Raw genomic sequence first — 20,448 nt, forward strand, 5'->3', positions numbered from 1 at the left:
ATGTTTGCACATTATATTGCTTTTGTTTTGTACAGTTTACTTATTACACCGACCTGCGCGTGTCTTTTTTGCCAATACGTAGTTATATATTACTTTGTAATTTTTTTCCACAGATGCTTCTGGCTTGCACCGTCCCTCTGCTGCCATCATGTTACTAATTTTCCTGCTGTGGGACAAATAAAGGATTATCTGATTTTATCTCATCTGTCACAATTCACTGTCTATGGAACGGCTTTAGACTGTATACCCTATAACATCACAAATTTGAGTTGTAGCGCTCTAGTTTCTCAACTTGAAAAAGAGTTGTTCAGGTTGACTAATATTTCATAAACTTTATCTGCTGGGTAGCTTGTGAATTTACCCCCAGGGATCAGTACAATTGTTATCCTTATCTAGCAATACATCACAAATTACTGTTTGGGATTACATTTTTTTCTTTTTTTAGTGTTGACCTGAATCTGCAAAGTAAGTAGAGTTATCAAGTAACTGTAGTGGAGAAACAAATGTGGAATTGCCTCTAAAATGCTGTAGAAAGTAGCAGAAAATGGAAATCCTCAAGTATAATTGTACTAAAGCACAGTACTTGAGTAAATGCAGGCCTACTTTTCACCACTGGATGTAACACTCTGCATATTTCTTCAAAGTGAACACATTTACTTTTACAACTTTAAGAACATTTTCCTTTTAACACTGTGTGCAGGACTTTGACATCTGATGTTCAGTCATCATTTTAGCCTGACCAATCGATCAATACAGCCTCAGAAATCACATTTAATCACTTCTAAAGGACTGAGTCAGAAAATGATGTTTAATTATTTAATTTCACATTTAGATAATATCACATTATCAAACTGTCTTTGTGGTTGAAGCACTTTACATTTGATCATTACTCTGTTATTAACTTGTCAAATATAAACGACAGGACACTACTGCACCAAAGCATTAGAAAAATTAAATTAAAACGATCAACAAAATAGATGAAAGACAAAGAGTCAGACTGAGGAGGGGCTCAGATCCTCTTCAGCTGCTTCAACGATGTACTTCAGATTTATTTCTACCACACTGAGTTTTTTGTTTGTTTTTGGTTATACGTTTTATTGGCAAGAATAGTTTGTTTGTGATTTCCATGTCCAGCCTTTTTGTCCTTGTTTTCAGCTGTATGTCTTTACATAAAGAGCAACATGATGGATTTTTATCAATTATTTTGTTTTTATTGTTTTTGAAGTTGTTGTTTTTTGTCTACTTGCCCAGGGACAACAGATGTAAATTAGCCGCCAGCTGACTCAGGTGCTTTTAATTGTGCACTGTCCCTGTAAAAATAAACAATAAAATAAATAAATTAATTAATTAAAAAACAAAACAAATAAAAACTGGAGATAAAATCCTTGTGAGCACAAACATGCATACATTTAAAGCCGATTTTGGCTTTTACAAAACAATTGACGTATCAATATTTGTAAACTGATCTGAGAACAGCTGCAGACAGACGGAAGTCTGGCTTAACACGCTTCCGGTCCCAGAGTCGAACAACCACCACCAAAATGGCGAAGATCGCCAAAACGCACGAAGGTAAATTAATTGCAAAAATTTGACTAAACAGCTTCAGTTTCTGATTAAATTTCACATTCTTATGTGTAAGGGAATTTAGTATTAAATGCTGCAGCGTCTTGGGTATATTATGATGTATGAATTTGTTGTTTTAAAACGCAGTAAGCAGCAGGCCGCGGTACGACGCAACGCGGACGCTTTGGATAATGGCGCTGGTTGCTAGCTTATTAGCTTGCTAGTTAGCTCCGTCACCGAGCCGGATTTGCCCTTTTTCTGTGGTTATATATGCGTCTTCACCACCAGACTCATCAACATGCTCAAATTAATATTCAGGCATATGTTTGATTGTATATATACCTCGAGTTAATCACTATACATTGTAGTTAAATGAAAATAAGGGTCTTATTTGGCAGTTAGCAATAGCTTCATTTAACAACACCGCTCGACCACACGTTACGCAGTGAACTGAGGTGTGAAGCTATTTGTGTCGCGTTAAGTGTCTTGTAATTAGTTATGCAGTGTAGAGAGTAAGTTATCCAGATCCTTCACTTACGTAAAAGTACCAATACCGCACTTAACAGTCATCCATTATTAGTTAACGTCCTTCATTTAAAGCCTCTCCTTAGCATCGTCTTAAGTATGTTCAGGAAAACGGCCTTCTTAAAGTAATAAAGGTAGAAGTATTCAATGCAGAGAAGTGTTCCTGTGACTTTTATATTATTATATATATATATATATATCATAAGATGATTATGACTCGTGCATTAATGTAAAAGCAGGATTTTTCTATTGTAGCTGGTTGAGGTGGAGCTCATTTTGAAGTGTTAATGATTATTTTCTCCGTTAACTCCTTGACTGTTTGACTTGTAAAAATCCTTAACAGATGTATAAAGTGGCACATCATCTACAAAGTTCGTTTTGCCTCTGTTTCCCAGTTAATTTTCTGTCAGTAAGCTATTGAATTAATAGACTTAAAGTTTCAGCTACACTTTTCTAAACTGTGGGGCAGCATATTTATTACAAAACATATTTTATTAACTCTTCAGGGCATTATTCAGCCCATCCAACTATACTGTTCCACCCTGCTTCTTTACCATGTTGTCGGTTACCAATAGGGTCAAATTCACATGTGTAACCAGCACCGCTGCCAGGATCATTTGTCTCCTCTCACCCCATCTCACAGAGTCAAACATCAGAGTCATTGCACGCATTGCTACTTGAATAAAACAGGACATTACACAGCCTCTCAATCACCGCCTTATACCTGATCCCTGCAGCTGTCTTATAAATTAGGCCTTTCCAACAGGTCTGAGTGTGCACTCCTCTCTGTGTTGCTACTGTGATGCTGTCTGTGTTGTTACTGTGCGCGGTTGTATTTGCTGTTGTCTGATAATATACAGTACCGGGAAAAGGAATCCCCCACTGAGGACAACGTCTGAAGTCTAATGTGTTTTGTTTACAAAAATCTTCCTTCATGAGAGCTGTTGAATAAATGTAATGAAGTAAAAATATATTCAATAATATTTACCTCAAGTATAGTGGAGTCGAAGTAGAAAGTGGCATGAAAACAAACAAGTACCTCACATTTGTATTTAAGAAAATCACTTCAGTGAATGTGCTCAGTAATAATCCTAGGCTTCCCATAGCTTTAAACACTTTTTTTCGCTTTTTCTCACCCTCTCTTCTTTGTTTCTTCGTTTCTCTGCAGATATTGAGGCCCAGATCCTGGAGATCCAGGGGATGAAGGCCACCCTGCTGGAGGAAGGAGAGCAGGGAGTGGGCCTGGACTCCACTGGATTTTACGACCAGGAGATCTATGGAGGCAGCGACAGCCGCTTTGCTGGATATGTCACTTCCATCGCCGCCAATGAACAGGAAGATGTAAGTATCTTCATACCCAGGGGGGTAGATATATTTCTCCAGAATAGTTGCAGAGCGTTGGCTCATAAACCACAAATCTGCCGTCATCTAAATAGTGTTCTGGTCTGATGCAATTCCACAGTTTTATTTTGGAGCTTGACTGCTCCTCTTTGCCTGTTGCATGTGAGCTGGGAGAGTCTTGCCGTTTTGGTGAGATTTGACTAGACTCGTGTTTCTCTTTCTTTCCTCAGGATGATGAAGAGGATTCATCAACAAGCCTGTTGGGACAAAAGAAACCAGGGTACCATGCACCAGTGGCGATACTTAACGCCATTCCTCAGTCAGACGAACAAGTAAGTGTTGATTTTATGTGTCTAAAATATCATATCTTCATCCATGTGTTCAAATGTGTTCTCTATTTTTTAAGTTTCTAAATCCACTTACATTCTGTATTCCGTTTTTGTTTTGCAGTATGACCCATTTGCAGAGCATCGTCCGCAGAAGATTGCAGAGCGGGAAGATGAGTACAAAGCCCGGCGCAGACAGATGATCATCTCACCTGAGCGTCTCGATCCTTTTGCAGACGGTAAATTTAGCTTTTTTTTGACTTCATTACACCTTCCTCATTTCCTCCCCCCTTTCACGGTTCACCTTTTTGTGATCCCCCCATGACTACCAATGGTTTCACACCCATAGTTTTGCTGTTTTAACCCTTCGACCACAGTGCAATAGCTTGCTTCCCAGACTTGATGCCTTCCCGGTGGTCAATCCTCTGTGGTCCAAGGACATTTTGTGTCATTGTTCGTTTTCTTCTGCATTGGTATTGACTTCCAACTTTGCAGCAAATGTCAGTGTGGGCTCAGTTATATATTTTCATGCTTTTAATGTGCAGCCTGTGCAATAAAATACAACTAAAGCCACTGTAGGGTTGCCATGCTTTTTGATAGGGGAGGTGGTTAGGTGTCCGATGTTCAAAGGAATAATTCACCTAACAAACGTGGGTCGCAGATGGGTTGTGTGTGAGTCGAAGGGTTAAGAATCCCATGTGAGCGCCAGCCTAAATTATGATGGGAAAGGGCAGTGTCCTCTTGTCTTAGCATATGAGGATGAGAAATGTTAGTGTGAGGGTTAGTTACGGTGTAACTCACCTGGCAACAAACCATGCTGAGCTCAGTACCTGATGACAAACAACAACTTGTTCGCTAACAGACAGCTTTAGATACTAAGGCAGGCCATGGAGGGAAATATTCTTCATCATTTTGATGTAGACAACTCAGGATCATCGAGGTTATATAATAACATAAAACTCATAATTAGGTCTAGTTTTTTTCCCCCAGTTTCTCTTTGTCTGGGCTGTAATTTAAGTCTTGTAACTTAACCATCTCTGTTTGATTGTTAGACACGATAGACATGCAAAGTCTTTTGGCCTCAACATAGGACATGACAACTTAGTTGTAACTTACTTGAGCCCTTTTTACACAGATCGCACTATAGGGCCGCTGCAAAGTTCTCCTATACCCCGGCTTTGCATTTTTACTCAGAACCAAACAACGGCAGCATCATGCTGTCCCTGTGCGTGATTTTAGACGGCACACCAGCATCCCGGAAACAAATGAGGTGTGACGGGCATCCGTATGGGCCTCTAAAGTGACTTATGACATACGTGACAACAGGACATTCTGAACAATAATAAAGGCAATAACAATAATATACCGTCCCTGTTACTGTTATATGGTGGCCGATCTCACATTTTGTTCTGAGGGTAAGGAGCTCCCGGACCTCATTGTCTTCCCCGATTTTCTGACATTTTCAGCTGCTTATTCTTCTTTGAGTTAGCTGCTAACTGCTTCTAGCAATACATTAGACATCATCAAAATGTCAAACCTATCCTGTCCCTGGTCCTGTTTCACCGGCAGTCCTTTTTATACAGACATTAATTCGCTGCTGTTACTACCCCAGCTGCAGGCTTAAACATGAGACAACTCTGTCTCTCCACTCTGCGATTATACGTTTTGTAAAGAACGATGAGGTGGAATAACGGCGTAATATTGCGGCAGTGTAAAAGGGGCTTTTCTTACAGATTTGAGGACTAGGCTCTTTGGGTTTAGTTAAAGCGTCTTATCACAAATTAACCATGTTTCTAATTTTGCAAGACTAAAACACTTCATAATGATAATATATTTTGTTTAAAAGGCGCCTTTCAAAACACCCAAGGTCACCGACTTAAGAAACATGCAGGAGTCTGAGCCAGCTAGTTTATCGTCCTTTCCATTTTTATTGCATCTTCACTTCCACTGACAATATGAGCTTAAACAGCCTGAGTGCTTCAGGTGTGGTCTAGGTAGGGCTTACCTGAAGCCTGCATGTAGAGAGAGCTCTTTGTACAAAGTTGTTGTGTAAATATATTTTTATTTTACAACTCTCTCTGTAAAATAGAAATATGTTATCAAGAAAATTGTGTACCACAATACCACAGGCCCATACTAACTGTCCTTAATTTCTCTCCTACAGCAGTACTGCTTTGCCAGTCCTGTACTGCACTCTGTTAAGGGTGCAGCAACTCGTCCTGTGTAGGTTATGGGGAACACAGAGAACTGTGCACTTGTCAGTTTGGTCAGGGTCCACGTTGGCTGCTTGTTTGGGGCCTGTGAGGGGAATCAGATGCAGCCCAGCTACAACAAACCTCAACCCCCAAGAGCCTATTAAGTTTTTTTATTTGGCTTATCAATGGCATACAAATTTAGATAAAATTTCCCATGTATTCATGATGGAAAATTACAGCCCAAATATTTAACTTCATATCTTACCCCTATTTTATCAGCTACCCTTTGTCCTGAAAAGGAAGTCAAGATCTGAATGTATGGTGACTGGAGAACAGCCAGAGCTGTTATAAGACAGTGAGGCTAGATTTATCATTATTTATTCCTCATATTTATATTTGAATGCCAAAGTAGATGCTCATATTTATATATTCATCTTTACATGCTAGTATTAAGAACTGGGAATCTGGAGCACAGGTATTCCATGTGATTTTTCTTTCAAGTTTTGTGGTTATGCCCCAAGAAGATTTGTTTTTTTTTTTTGAGTGCCGTAAATCAATGCAACACAGGTGGTATACTGTTGTGTGTGAGTTCAAACCCTTTTCCAAAGTGTTACTAATGGTAAAGAGAAATTTTCTAGGCTTCTTTTCTGCCGGTTGAAGTCTGACTGCAGAGGGACCCTTGGCACTGAAAGTGTACGTATTCTGAAGAGCACAGCCCAGGACCCCTGCATCAGTGATGGCTATAACTTCTTAATCCACTTTAAGAAAACACCACAACCTCAACTCTTCTCTCTATGTATCTGCTTGTTTTTCCATTAGAATGCTATGACTGTATGTAAGAAAGACAAATGTATATTTGTATGTAATTCAGTAGGAATGTTTTGTGAATCAGCTGTTTGATTAAAAAAAAAGCAACAGGAACCTAAGTTAATCTGTTGGTAAAGAGAGTCAGGGTTAGCTGGCTGTGTTTGTGCTTGCTGTGTTTGTATTCACTTGGGTCCCCAGAGTGTATACTGATGATTGTCCTATGTTCTTGTTGGTGCTCTTTCGCGCAGGGGGCAAAACGCCGGACCCCAAGCTCCAGGTCAGGTCGTACGTGGACGTCATGTTGGAGCAGAACCTGTCCAAAGAGGAGGTGAGCCACGGTTTTCTTCAGCCCTTTTTTACACAAATGTGCTATAGGGCCGCTACCACGTTCATACAAAGTTGTGAACTGATTTTTTACAGCGCCGTTTTATTGTTTTTACTGACGTTTGTTCTCGTAGAGAGAGATTCGTCAGCAGCTGGCAGAGAAGGCCAAATCGGGGGACCTGAAAGCTGTCAACGGGTCCGCCGCCACACAAGCTGCTGCAAAACGTAAGCGTCGCTGGGACCAGACAGCTGACCAGACTCCCTCTAATGCTACACCCAAAAAGATGTCCAGCTGGGACCAGGCGGACTCCGCTACTGAAGTGGGCCACGTAAGTCTCTGTCTCTTGGTGCTTGATGGGTAACTTCAGCGTCTTGTAGTGGGTACATATCCAGTGACATAACAACTATTTATAAATTGTAAGTTGTTTTAAATCTCATGTTTTCTTTGTCTCTGGTTCCTTGTAGACTCCAGGACACACCCCCGCACACACACCTTCAAACAGCCGGTGGGACGAAACCCCCGGCCGCCCCAAGGGCAGTGAGACCCCAGGGGCCACTCCCAGTACCCGCATGTGGGACCCCACTCCCAGTCACACACCCGCTGGCGCTGCCACCCCTGGCAGGGACACACCTGGCCATGCCACGCCTGGCCACGGCGGAGCCACAGGAAGCGTACGCAAGAACCGCTGGGACGAAACCCCAAAGACAGAAAGGGAGACCCCGGGACACGGGAGTGGCTGGGCTGAAACTCCACGCACAGACAGAGGCGACGAGTCGGTTGGCGAGACTCCAACGCCAGGGGCCAGTAAGAGGAAGTCTAGGTGGGATGAAACACCCGCCAGTCAGATGGGATCCTCAACACCACTACTGACCCCAGGAAAGACGCCCATAGGAACGCCAGCTATGAACATGGCTACCCCAACACCAGGTAAATAAACATTGATGTTTTGTTGCATTATTCAGGGTGCCCAGGAGTCCTTGAAACTCTTGAAAGTTTGTGAATTGAAGCCTTCTGCCATCCTTGTGTCCGGTTGTATTTTGTTTATATTTGGGGATTTAGTAAATGAAGGAACAGCATGTGCAGAAGTGGAATCATATATTAGTCACATGAGTCCTTAAAGTCTTCGATGGTTTTACTGTGTTTTTAAATTAAATTCCTCCCCTGTTTTCTTCAGGTCACCTGATGAGCATGACCCCAGAGCAGCTGCAGGCGTGGAGGTGGGAGAGGGAGATTGACGAGAGGAACCGGCCTCTCACAGATGAGGAGCTTGATGCCATGTTCCCAGAGGGATACAAGGTCCGTACCCCTTTCATTGCTTTTAATTCTCTACTGACAAAACCACGGGTAAATATAAATTATAAGTTCTGACAGTTCATTGTTCTCCTCCACAGGTTTTGCCTCCACCAGCAGGCTATGTGCCGATCCGCACTCCAGCCCGTAAACTGTCCGCTACACCAACCCCCATCGGAGGCATGACAGGCTTCCACATGCAGCAGGAGGACCGCACCACCAAACAGATGAACGACCAGCCCTCAGGAAACCTCCCCTTCCTCAAACCTGATGACATCCAATATTTTGACAAACTGCTGGTGAGCATCAGATACGTGCGCACGACATACGTAAAAGACACTGTAAAATCAACAACGTGGATGTTTGTCCTGACTGAAGTTCAATGTGTGTATTGATGGCTAACGCTCTGTGTGTGTTTGTGTTAGGTGGAGGTGGATGAGTCCACGCTGAGCCCCGAGGAGCAGAAAGAGAGGAAGATCATGAAGCTGCTGCTGAAGATTAAAAATGGAACACCGCCCATGAGGAAGGTTTGTCCCTGGTGCATTTATCAACCCCCTTATTATCTCCAGTATCCCTGATGTTAAACAGTCCCCAAATGTCCTACATCCTCCCTCAGCTCCCCAATTCCTTCTCATGTCATAACTCTGCTTATAATAGCACAGAAACAGTGCCTATCGCAAGATCAACACCCAGCACGGAGCCTGTATGTGGCTGCAGTGTGAATATTTGCTTGCTAAAGAATCTCCTTTCGGAGGAGCTGCTGCTTTCAGTGGAGGTCTATGTATAGACCATCATGCTCTGCTGGGAGCAGCAGACAGAAACCAGACCTTTCTGAAACGGTCTGTCCATCTGAATGTCTGTCAGTCTGACTGATCGTCTCCTCTGTGTTGTGTCTCCAGGCTGCTCTGCGTCAGATCACAGACAAAGCTCGTGAATTCGGAGCAGGACCCCTGTTCAACCAGATCCTGCCATTACTCATGTCGCCCACCCTGGAGGACCAGGAGCGCCACCTGCTGGTTAAAGTCATCGACCGTATTCTCTACAAACTGGACGACCTGGTTCGACCATATGTCCACAAGGTAAGATGCGGTCTGAAACAATAAAAACAACAGATGTGCTTATTTTTCTGTTTTGTGTGAAGAACTGAACCAACTGTCGTCTTTGTGCTCAGATCCTGGTGGTGATTGAGCCTCTGCTGATTGATGAGGACTACTACGCCAGAGTAGAAGGCAGAGAAATCATCTCTAACTTGGCAAAGGTAATGTTTAGCCCTTTTTTAATGCACACTTCCTGCGAACTATTCTCGCCTGTTCAACCAGTCTGTGGTCAGATCAGGGCTAGTCGTTCGCTAGATTAACACCAACACGAGAGCTAGCAGACCTGACGTTAATGCCTCGTCTGTTCTCAACCTGCACCTGTTGGCCACAGTCAGATTTTACACTGGCAGAATTTTGTTATTATGAATCCCTGCCACTGTTGCAACAGATAAAGTCTCAGTATATGCAGACTTGTTAACACAGATGTACACCAGTGCACGTGAACAAGGTACCAGACAGAATATACTTTAAGTACACACCCGTCTTCTTCCTGTCTGTCCCAGGCTGCCGGTTTGGCTACCATGATCTCCACAATGAGACCTGATATCGACAACATGGACGAGTATGTCAGAAACACGACAGCCCGAGCCTTCGCCGTGGTGGCCTCTGCCCTCGGTATTCCCTCTCTGCTGCCGTTTCTCAAAGCTGTGTGTAAAAGCAAGAAGTCCTGGCAGGCCCGACACACAGGCATCAAGATCGTGCAGCAGATCGCCATCCTCATGGGCTGTGCCATTCTGCCCCACCTTCGCAGCTTGGTGGAGATCATCGAACACGGTCAGTCACTAAATGTACTTCATAGCAGCCTGTTAGGTGTTCTTTTAAACTAAATTTGTCTTGTTTTTATTGGTATTCTAACAGGCACTGAGTTCACTGACCTAATGTTTGGAATAAAATGTGTTCATGCTCTGACTGTTGGTTTTTGACTCTGTGGTGTCACAGGTCTGGTGGACGAGCAGCAGAAGGTGAGGACCATCAGTGCCCTGGCTATCGCTGCCCTGGCTGAAGCTGCTACACCCTACGGTATCGAGTCCTTTGACTCCGTCCTTAAGCCCCTCTGGAAGGGTATCAGACAGCACAGAGGAAAGGTGAGAAGCTTTTGGAGGGAGGAACAAGTTGTATTTCTTGCAAGATCCACACCCAGCACTCAGCCTGCACGTGGCTACAGTGTGAATATTTGCTTGCTATAGTGTCTCCTCTGAGGGGCTGCTGCTGTCAGTAGAGGTCACATGCAAGACGATCAAAACTCTGCTGGCAGCATCAGACACATACATTTATCATTAAGGTCTTTAAACGGTGAGCTGAGATTGTACTCACTGTTTATTTCCTGTCTTTGTCACCAGGGTCTGGCTGCTTTCCTCAAAGCTATCGGTTACCTGATCCCACTGATGGACGCCGAGTATGCAAACTACTACACCAGGGAGGTGATGCTGATCCTCATCAGAGAGTTCCAGTCCCCTGATGAGGAGATGAAGAAGATTGTGCTCAAGGTAAGAGAGGGGAATACTAACTCATGTCTTACCTCTGTATCCCAGAATCACACTCCCATACACTTAAGCTAACTTCCTGCGACTCATTCTCGCCTGTTCAATCAACACATGGTTGCATCAGGGCTAGTATGTCGCTAGATGAACACCAGCACGAGAATTAGCAGAGCTGATACCTTCGTCCTCTCTGTTCTCACCCTGCAACCGTTGGTTACATCCGACCTGTCGGCTTGATGCCTGAAACCTTGTTGATTTCTTCAGTTTCCTTCTCTGACTCTAGTGTCTTTGTCTCACAGGTGGTGAAGCAGTGTTGTGGCACTGATGGTGTGGAAGCTAACTACATCAAGACAGAGATCCTGCCGCCCTTCTTCAAGCACTTTTGGCAGCACAGGATGGCTCTGGACAGACGCAACTACAGACAGGTGAGCAAACACACACACGTTCCTGTTTAACTTAAGATAAAGTCAGTTCCAGGGGACATAGTTGGCTGAGGTGTGTGTTCTCTGTTTTAACTGATCCAGTGAAACCAATATGCCTAAAAATATCTTATAACAAATTGCTGACTGTCCATTACTGTGGGAACATTTTCATCTGTGACACTGGATCAACCTCATGACCTTTGATCCTGGCTCGTTTAAAATATCTGTTAAAAGAGAGGTTTTTTTTTTTTTACCAAGAAGCAGTGAAGAAAATGTGGCATAACCTGCAGGAGACATGCGTCTGCAACCAGAGGGAGGGCAGGGTGCACAGTATGAATTCATAACACAGATAGTCCACATTCAGCAGGTCAGATAGTAATATTCAGGTGGATGATGAGGAGGAGGATGTGGGCTGCACGGAGATGGAGATGGAGAACACCTCGGTCCCTTTAGGTGGCTGTGGTGCCACGCAGAGTGTCGACAGCCAGGGAGATGCACCAGACTCAGTGTGCAGAGTTTCTGCATGTAATGCTTTTTTATGGGATGACTGACTTTAAAAAACACTAATTTAAGAATGACATTTCGCACCCCTTCCTCCTTCTTTTCACTGTGTTACTGTGTGTCGTCAAATGTAAGGGGCATCCTGCGAACTATTCTCGCCTGTTCAACCAGTCTGTGGTCAGATCAGGGCTAGTCGTTCGCTAGATCAACACCAACACGAGAGCTAGCAGACCTGACGTTTGTCTTGTCTGTTCTCAACCTGCACCCGTTGGTCACAGTCACATATTCATCTGACAGAATTGAGTTACTCATTTGATAGATACCGATCAAACTGTGATACTGTTTTTGTTTTAAGTGCCACTTAAGCCAAATAAATGTTGGCATGAGATGTATTACTGTGCTTTAATGTCCCTAAACATGATGACAATGATGTGATTACAGCAGGGAAACTGTTTAAAGTGGCTTACTGAGGTTTATTGTTAAAACATTTAATTTAGAAAGCAGTGATTTATGGTTTGATGTGTGTTACGCTTCACTTAATCTCAAGAGCCTCGGTTAACCAACACAACATGACTGTGATTTGCACTGTTGTGTGTTGCATTGTTATTCATTTATAGCTTTTCTGCCTCACCTGAAAAGTTGCATGTGAAGAATACAATTTATTTTATTGGACATTTTAGTCCCAAACATGTTTTTTTTACCATATTTAAGCAATGTCCATTCGCACCGTTGTCTCTAGGAGTGAGATCTTGTGAAGTTGTACGAGAACTAATCTGATTTTCAAACTGTTTTTTTCTTGAACATATCCCTCACGCTTTTTCTTTTTGATAACCACCTTTCTTCCCTCGTGCAGTTGGTGGACACCACAGTGGAGCTGGCCAACAAAGTGGGAGCAGCAGAGATCATCTCTCGCATCGTTGATGACCTGAAAGACGAGGCGGAGCAGTACAGAAAGATGGTGATGGAGACCATTGAGAAAATCATGGGCAACCTGGGTGCAGCTGACATCGACCACAAGCTGGAGGAGCAGCTGATCGACGGCATCCTGTACGCCTTCCAGGAACAGACCACAGAGGTGAGACGGATGACGCTTACCAGCTTGATTAAGAAGAAATCAATTATGAAATGTACACAAGATTCTCCATATCTGTGTTTTGTTTGTTTTAATTTCATCCCTCCTTCTCTCTTTAGGACTCTGTGATGCTTAATGGTTTCGGCACAGTGGTGAACGCCCTCGGGAAGCGTGTGAAACCCTACCTGCCTCAGATCTGCGGTACGGTGCTGTGGCGTCTCAACAACAAGTCAGCCAAAGTCCGTCAGCAGGCTGCCGACCTGATCTCCCGTACCGCTGTGGTCATGAAGACGTGCCAGGAGGTACACGCTGAAGACAGACGCAGACACACAACCAGATGATGTAATGTTTCAAACTAACACACGCTCTGTTTTTCTGTCACTGCAGGAAAAGCTGATGGGTCACTTGGGTGTGGTGCTGTACGAGTACCTGGGAGAGGAGTACCCCGAGGTGTTGGGAAGCATCCTGGGAGCGCTGAAGGCCATCGTTAATGTCATCGGTATGTCTCCTCGTTACATTTATAAATCTGTTTAGCTTTGATTCAGATTTCAGGGTTTAGAAAAGGAAACCCCTTCATTCATGTTGTTCTCTCTGCAGGCATGCACAAGATGACTCCACCAATCAAAGATCTGCTTCCTCGTCTGACTCCCATCCTGAAGAACAGACATGAGAAGGTGCAGGAGAACTGTATCGACCTGGTGGGCAGGATCGCTGACAGGTCGGTGAAATGAAGCCTCAGACTGAAGTTGATCCGATTGTATTATTAGAGAATGTATCGTAACTTCTTGTGTCATTTTCCAGGGGTGCTGAATACGTGTCGGCCAGGGAGTGGATGAGGATTTGTTTTGAGCTGCTGGAGCTGCTAAAGGCTCACAAAAAAGCCATCCGCAGAGCAACTGTCAACACGTTTGGTTATATCGCCAAAGCCATCGGGTGAGTGCCATCAAGACCTTTATACACACCAAATATGTTTGTTTTTATGTTGGTTTAATTCTCGTTGTTCACAGTTCTCAACAGACATTAGTTTGCGCCCTGCAATAATCTCTGTTTATATATTTTAAAAATCAAACCGTTTCTCTACAAATATCTTAAACAACACTCTGCTCTTACTCTTCCTCGCAGCCCCCATGACGTCTTGGCCACACTACTCAATAACCTGAAGGTCCAGGAGCGTCAGAACAGAGTCTGTACGACCGTAGCCATCGCCATCGTCGCTGAAACCTGTTCACCTTTCACGGTGCTGCCGGCACTCATGAACGAATACCGCGTGCCTGAGCTCAACGTGCAGAACGGCGTGCTGAAGTCCCTCTCCTTCCTGTTTGAGTACATCGGAGAGATGGGCAAAGACTACATCTACGCTGTCACACCGCTGCTGGAGGACGCGCTCATGGACAGGTCAGTCAGCGTGAGACGGCGGTCCTCCGTAGTCTCCACTGAGCACTAATCTTGACACAGGGATGTTGTAAAAACAGAGTCAGAAGAGAACGACAGACTTAAAGTTTTATGGTTTCTAATCTCCACTTTATCGTATAACTGTTGACCCTGTACTTGTGTCGTCCTGCAGAGACCTGGTCCACAGACAGACGGCCAGCGCGGTGGTCCAGCACATGTCTCTGGGCGTCTACGGTTTCGGCTGTGAGGACTCTCTCAACCACTTACTCAACTACGTGTGGCCAAACGTTTTTGAGACGTCGCCTCACGTGATCCAGGCCGTCATGGGTGCTCTGGAGGGGCTGAGGGTCGCCATCGGACCCTGCCGCATGCTGCAGTACTGCTTACAGGTGACTACGACCAGGAGTCAGCTCCAGTGGTGAAGAGGGAGATCAGGCGTAGATCATGTAGAAGACGTGACAGAGTGGGAAAGAATAAATGAGCCAGAAACTGAGGACGTTTGTCACGGACCATCATTGATAAGATTAATAATAGTTGATTGTAAATAACTAATGTTATTTATTCTTAAGTTGATTTAATTTATATGTAAGAGTATCACACTTTTTCTTTTCATGGAATTCAAATTTTGGAGTTGCCCCGCTTTTTCTTTATTACATTTAAAATTTACTTAATTATACAAAATGACCAATTTGTAGATGTCACTGTGAAGCAGATAAAAAAGATAAATTTATAAGAAATTAAAAATACATAAAAATATAACAAAAAATAAATAAAATATTGAAAATAAGTTTAAATCTTGACACAAAATAAAACACTAAAAAATAATTTAAAAAAATAAAAGTGCATTTTTTGAAAACAATTTTAAATAAAATAATAAAGATTAAAAATTAGCAAAACAAATCCTAAATTTAAAAAAAAGTATTTTTTTAAACAAAATAAATAAAATAATCAAGATAAGTTTAAAAATAAGCAAAAAAAGAAATCACTAAAAAAAAATAGAAAATAAGAAAAAAAAAAATTAATTGTGAAAACAAAAATAAATAAAATAATAGAAATAAGCAAAAAATAAAACATTAAAGAATAAAAAATAATTTTAAAAAACATTTTTGAAAACAAAAATAGGTAAAATAAAAATAAGCAAAAAAAAACCCACTAGAAAATAAAAAATATTTAAAAGAAACATTTTTGAAAAATATAAAATAAAAAATTAATATAAGTTTAAAAGTAAGTAAAAAATAAAACTAACAAATAAAAAATAATTACATTAAAAAAAAATACATTTTTGAAAATAAAAATAAATAAAACATTAATGATAAATAAAATTAATAATAAAGTATAATAAGTAAGCACAGATGTTGTACTTCTGGTCCAGTAACTCTGTCAAAGTAGTTATCAGTTGAGAAAGTGAAACATTTTTTAACATCAGGGAGCAAACTCTTGAATTTAAAGTACTGAATTTGTTGTCAGAAGTCTCTGTGAATAATCCTCTTCTTATCATTGTGTTGTTTGTGTGTGCAGGGTTTGTTCCATCCAGCCAGGAAGGTCCGAGACGTCTACTGGAAGATTTACAACTCCATCTACATCGGCTCGCAGGACGCCCTCATCGCTCACTACCCACAGGTCTACAACGACGAGAAGAACATGTATGTCCGCTACGAGCTGGATTACGTCTTGTAAATACAAATCGATGTGCTCTCCACTTCTTTCCTCCTTCCACCGTCACTCTCTGTTGTCGTCTCTAATCTCGGTCCAGGACCGAGTCAGTTTTTATTTAGAAACCCGTAACGTTTCCCGGGATGAAATGATCCGACACAGGCGCAGTCAGCCTCTGATCATTGACCCTGAAGAGAAGAGCGAGCATGTTAGGAGACGTCAGAGGAACATGTAGAGTCTGTATGTACTTTTTATTTTTACTCAGTTTGAGTGTCCCTGTACGGAAATGTCAGATGAGCCTCTGTTTGAAGAATCAGCAACACGTCACCACAGCGTTTTAAATATTTGGATTATTTTTTTGTTAGTGTGTATTGATTATTGATGGGCCTCTGATCCGGCTTCTCCCTTTACACACCCACTCCTCGTTTCACACCTCCTCTGTTCTTACAGGTTGTTGCTTTATTTAACCGAATAAAATGTTTGTGTATAAAACTCCAACTTCTGTGTGTCAGTGAGGTTTTATTTCTTCATTTCTTCATACAACATGGACCAAACACACTGTAGACATTTATACACATGATCTGTTACAGCTGTGGGTGAGTTTAGGATCAGATGTGTTAAATGATTTCTGACTGCTAATTTAAACTTTTCTTCACGTCAGGTTTGAAACAAAAATAAAATAAAAGGATTGTTCAGATTGTTTTGTTTCTGTACTGTATGGAAGTGAATGGGAACTCAGGAAGGTAGAAAACATTTCAAGTTTTCAAAACAGGTCGCTGCATTGTGAACGCCTCGGCATTGTTTGTCACTGTTGTGAAATGAATCCACTATTAAAACATCTGGATACAGCCGCCTGACTAAGGCAATTATGTTGAATTGTTTTCCCACTCCACTTGAAATGTCTAAACTGCTCTTCATTCGAAGTGGAACTGAAATCACTTGTAGTCACACACAATGTGTGGTGGTCCCGTAGGCTAGGGAAAAACACACATTACTGTCCCATAATCAGTACGACACCAGACTGGTCCTGTGTGTTCATGCACAGAACTGGTAAAATAAGCAAACAGGTTCTCTACCATCCATATGCAAACCTAGGCCCTTATGGATGTGTTCACACACACCTTTCTGTAACCTGTGGTGCCATCAGAAATCATTTCTTACAGCCTGCATGTGTCCTGTTAAAAAATAAAGCTCAACATGGAGTTGAGTGATGAAATGTGATCAGCAGGTCAGGCACAGAGAAAACTGATCACGCCACGACAACATGTTGTTTAAAGGTTTAATTGTAACTCAGGAGGTGTTCGTCGTTGAGGACTGATGATTGGATAAGTAGAGGGGTGAAGGTGGAAGAGGGAAGTCTGTCAGGTTGGTCTGGCAGGATGTACTGAAGATTGAGCAGAGGGAGACTTGAGGTGATTTCACAGACTCAGAGCAGTGACTCTAAACACACCTCAGACCAAGTCCACGGTGCGGTTCACTTAACCTGTGCACTGTGACCACAAAGCGCTCCAGGTTCTCTTTGCTGTTGTATTCAGCCCTCTAGATCAAATACCACTGCGCTGGGATGCTTGGATAAAACAGATGAAACCACGTCGGCCTGTAACACTTGCAAGGATGCAGGATGAGGAGTAGTTTGGTCCACAGAAGATACTGCACGTCTCCAGATGTGGAATGTAGAATATAGCACACAGAAACAGTCCACAGCACAGACACACTCAGGTTCTCCTCCAAATTTGAGTTCATCTGAAAGTGAGGAGCTTCATAACTGCACTGCGTCAAAGTGAAAACAAAACTACATCAGTATATATGATATACAGGCTATAGTGTGAACAGAAAGAGAACCGAGTCCCTTTTCCTGTTGGTCCACTTTTTGGTGAACTTACTGGTTTTTCCGCCCGAGCTGATGGTACCTACATTGAGACGTGGGAGAGGTGTGCACCAGATTGAATGAGAGGAGGTGAGGGGAGAAGGGAAGAGAGGATGAAGTGATGTGGGTAGGGAGAAGCAGAGGGAAGGATAGGGTTGGGATGAGACAGGGGAAGGATGGTTGACCAGGTATAAGTAGGCTTGGCAGGTAATCAGAGGTGTGGTTGAGACACGTCTCTGCTCCTGAACTTGAGTTAACAAATTAACTTCAATGTTTATCTGCTCTCAAACACAGACAATAATAAATTCATAAACTCAAATTCCCTCATATATCATAGAGAAAATAATCATGTGATTTAAAATAACACAACTGTAACAATTTAGTACAAAACTGTATCAGAGAAAAACACCAAGAACACTTCATCAACTCCACTGGGCTTCAAACACACAGGAGCTGATTACTGACTACACACAGGTGAGTGGAATAAGACACAGGTGAAACACATGACGTCATCAACGAAGGAAATAAAAGAGGCCGTTTACACGTACACGGTGATTTTGATAAAAGGAGACATCTTCCTTCGTTTGTGCCCTTCGTTTACACGCAAACGGAGATTTCTCCTCTGAAACGAGTCTTTCTAAAAACTCCGGCCAGAGTGGAGATTTTGGAAAACTCCGGTTGCGCGTTTGCATGTAAACTGAGATAAACGGAGATAAACGGAGTTATAGGCAGTCGACGTCACAATATGCGCCAGAACTTGCGCCTGTGTCAAAAGTGCGACCTATGTTGCTATGGTGACAATGGATACATAGAAGGCTTGAGCTTCTCGTTACACTGCCACCTACAGGTTTGGCATGCTAGTGTATGTATACACGGGTAAGTGTAAACGAAGATCTTTTTGAAAACGGAGACGGTGAAATGTCCGTTTATGAAAATAGCCGGCAACGTGTAAACGGCCTCTAAAACAGGCACTGCACGCACACATGAACATAAACCTGACGGAGCCTCACAACATCAGAACAACACAGGGGCGTGGATATACACAGTGCAGGCAGTGTGGCTGCACAGGGGCCGCTGTACAGAGAGCAGGGCCTTGCTGTGATTCAAATTCAATATATTCCTGTGTTCAGGAATGATAAAAAATGTTCCTAATTTAAAAATGGTGCCGTTTGGTATGTGTGTCCTCAAACCTATCTCTGTCACAGTTTACTTCTGACTAGTAAGAATATAATTTTGAGTAGGAGAGATGCTATCATGGATATCTAAATGTGATTACAGATAAGAGTGGTTTGATTAAATGTCAAAATGGCTTGCCGTAGGTAACAGATGCTGATGACTCTGTGTCCTGTGTTGGAAGAACCAACGAAAATGGTTCAACATTGGAAACTGGATGCAAGAAAACCACATAAGTACACACAAATATCACAACAGCTGGAGGCTCCTCCCAGTCACAGCTCTCTGCTGCAGACCAGAGACATTACATCATCAGTCAGACCTCTCACTTTTAACAGGCCCCTGGCATCAACTCTGCTTGATGCCAGGGGCCTGTTAAAAGTGTGTTGTTTGTCTGACAACTGCATCTGAGTGGAGGCCCTGTGCCTCCCTCTTTAACTTCTTGTGTGGCAGCTGTACACACATTCAGTGGAGCAGCACCACGTCTTCCTAACCTGCCTCCATGGACAGCCAGGTAACGACAGTGTTTGTCTCTGTTGTCAAATCAACCCCCCATTAAAACATCTTAATACAGCCATTCTGATGATGCAATAACCCACCGTTACGTTTAACAAAAAGTGAGATTGTCTAGCGTAAAACCACACCGTCTCCCTCCAACTCTCTGATGCCGGTGCACCAGCTGCCCGGTGTGAGTGGAGACAGACGCCGAATTGCTGTCCCACGTCCACCAGTCTTATTAAGCCAAAATTCAATTTGAAATATTGTTTACATCTTTAAATTAAACAAAAATGACATGCAGTTTGGTGCTGCGGTGCGTAAAGAGCGCAGAGGAGGAGCGCGTTGGTTTGTTGGAGTATTTAGAGAGCAGCTTTTCAGTTCACTTTTTTACTTTGATGTGAAACTCTAATGAGCTTCACACTAGAATCGTTCTCTTTACTCACTTCTACATGTTTTTAAAAGATATTTATCATATTTATGCTCATCTCTATCGCCAGATACATTTCCACCATAAATTGATGCAGAAAAATTCACCAGAATGCAGGAAATGAAGCGTTTGAGGCTCAGTGTTTCCTGGAGAATGACGCCCCAATCAAAAGGACGCTTGTCTGCATCACTGGATGGATATTAAATAAATATGGAATTAAGCAAAACCTGTTACTGTATATATCTCTATTTTTAAAATAATAATTATTAGAGGGGGCGGCACGGTGGTGTGGTGGTTAGCACTCTCGCTTCACAGCAAGAGGGTTGCCGGTTTGATCCCGGGCGTGGGAGCCCTTCTGTGTGGAGTTTGCATGTTCTCCCCGTGTCAGCGTGGGTTCTCTCCGGGCACTCCGGCTTCCTCCCACAGTCCAAAGACATGCAGATTGGGGACTAGGTTAATTGATGACTCTAAATTGTCCGTAGGTGTGAATGTG

The 20,448-nt window shown here is 42.7% G+C and overlaps 1 protein-coding gene across 6 annotated transcripts; it reads left to right on the forward strand.

Annotated features, from left to right (window-relative positions):
- The first annotated feature begins 1,494 nt into the window (after positions 1-1,494).
- sf3b1 (splicing factor 3b, subunit 1) lies at positions 1,495-16,488 on the forward strand. 6 transcript variants are annotated; one of them, XM_033613786.2, is made up of 24 exons: positions 1,495-1,569; positions 3,257-3,429; positions 3,660-3,761; positions 3,880-3,994; positions 7,006-7,085; positions 7,216-7,410; positions 7,547-8,009; positions 8,257-8,378; positions 8,474-8,671; positions 8,798-8,899; positions 9,272-9,451; positions 9,544-9,630; positions 9,973-10,243; positions 10,409-10,554; positions 10,810-10,956; positions 11,250-11,375; positions 12,727-12,948; positions 13,065-13,247; positions 13,333-13,444; positions 13,543-13,663; positions 13,747-13,878; positions 14,068-14,340; positions 14,510-14,726; positions 15,856-16,488. In XM_033613786.2, the coding sequence occupies exons 1-24, from the start codon at positions 1,542-1,544 to the stop codon at positions 16,012-16,014; spliced, it is 3,954 nt and encodes a 1,317-aa protein (XP_033469677.2). In that variant the 5' UTR covers positions 1,495-1,541; the 3' UTR covers positions 16,015-16,488. The 6 variants fall into 6 exon arrangements, 5 of the variants coding, with proteins under 5 accessions (XP_033469677.2, XP_078030865.1, XP_078030864.1 ...); XM_078174737.1 differs by lacking the exons at positions 1,495-1,569; positions 3,257-3,429; positions 3,660-3,761 and adding an exon at positions 6,589-6,643 and having other exon boundaries at positions 3,979-3,994; XM_078174736.1 differs by lacking the exons at positions 1,495-1,569; positions 3,257-3,429; positions 3,660-3,761; positions 3,880-3,994 and adding an exon at positions 4,079-6,643.
- Positions 16,489-20,448: the final 3,960 nt, after the last annotated feature.

This window comes from Epinephelus lanceolatus, chromosome 14, assembly GCF_041903045.1.
Source record: "Epinephelus lanceolatus isolate andai-2023 chromosome 14, ASM4190304v1, whole genome shotgun sequence".
Classification (NCBI taxonomy): domain Eukaryota; kingdom Metazoa; phylum Chordata; class Actinopteri; order Perciformes; family Serranidae; genus Epinephelus; species Epinephelus lanceolatus.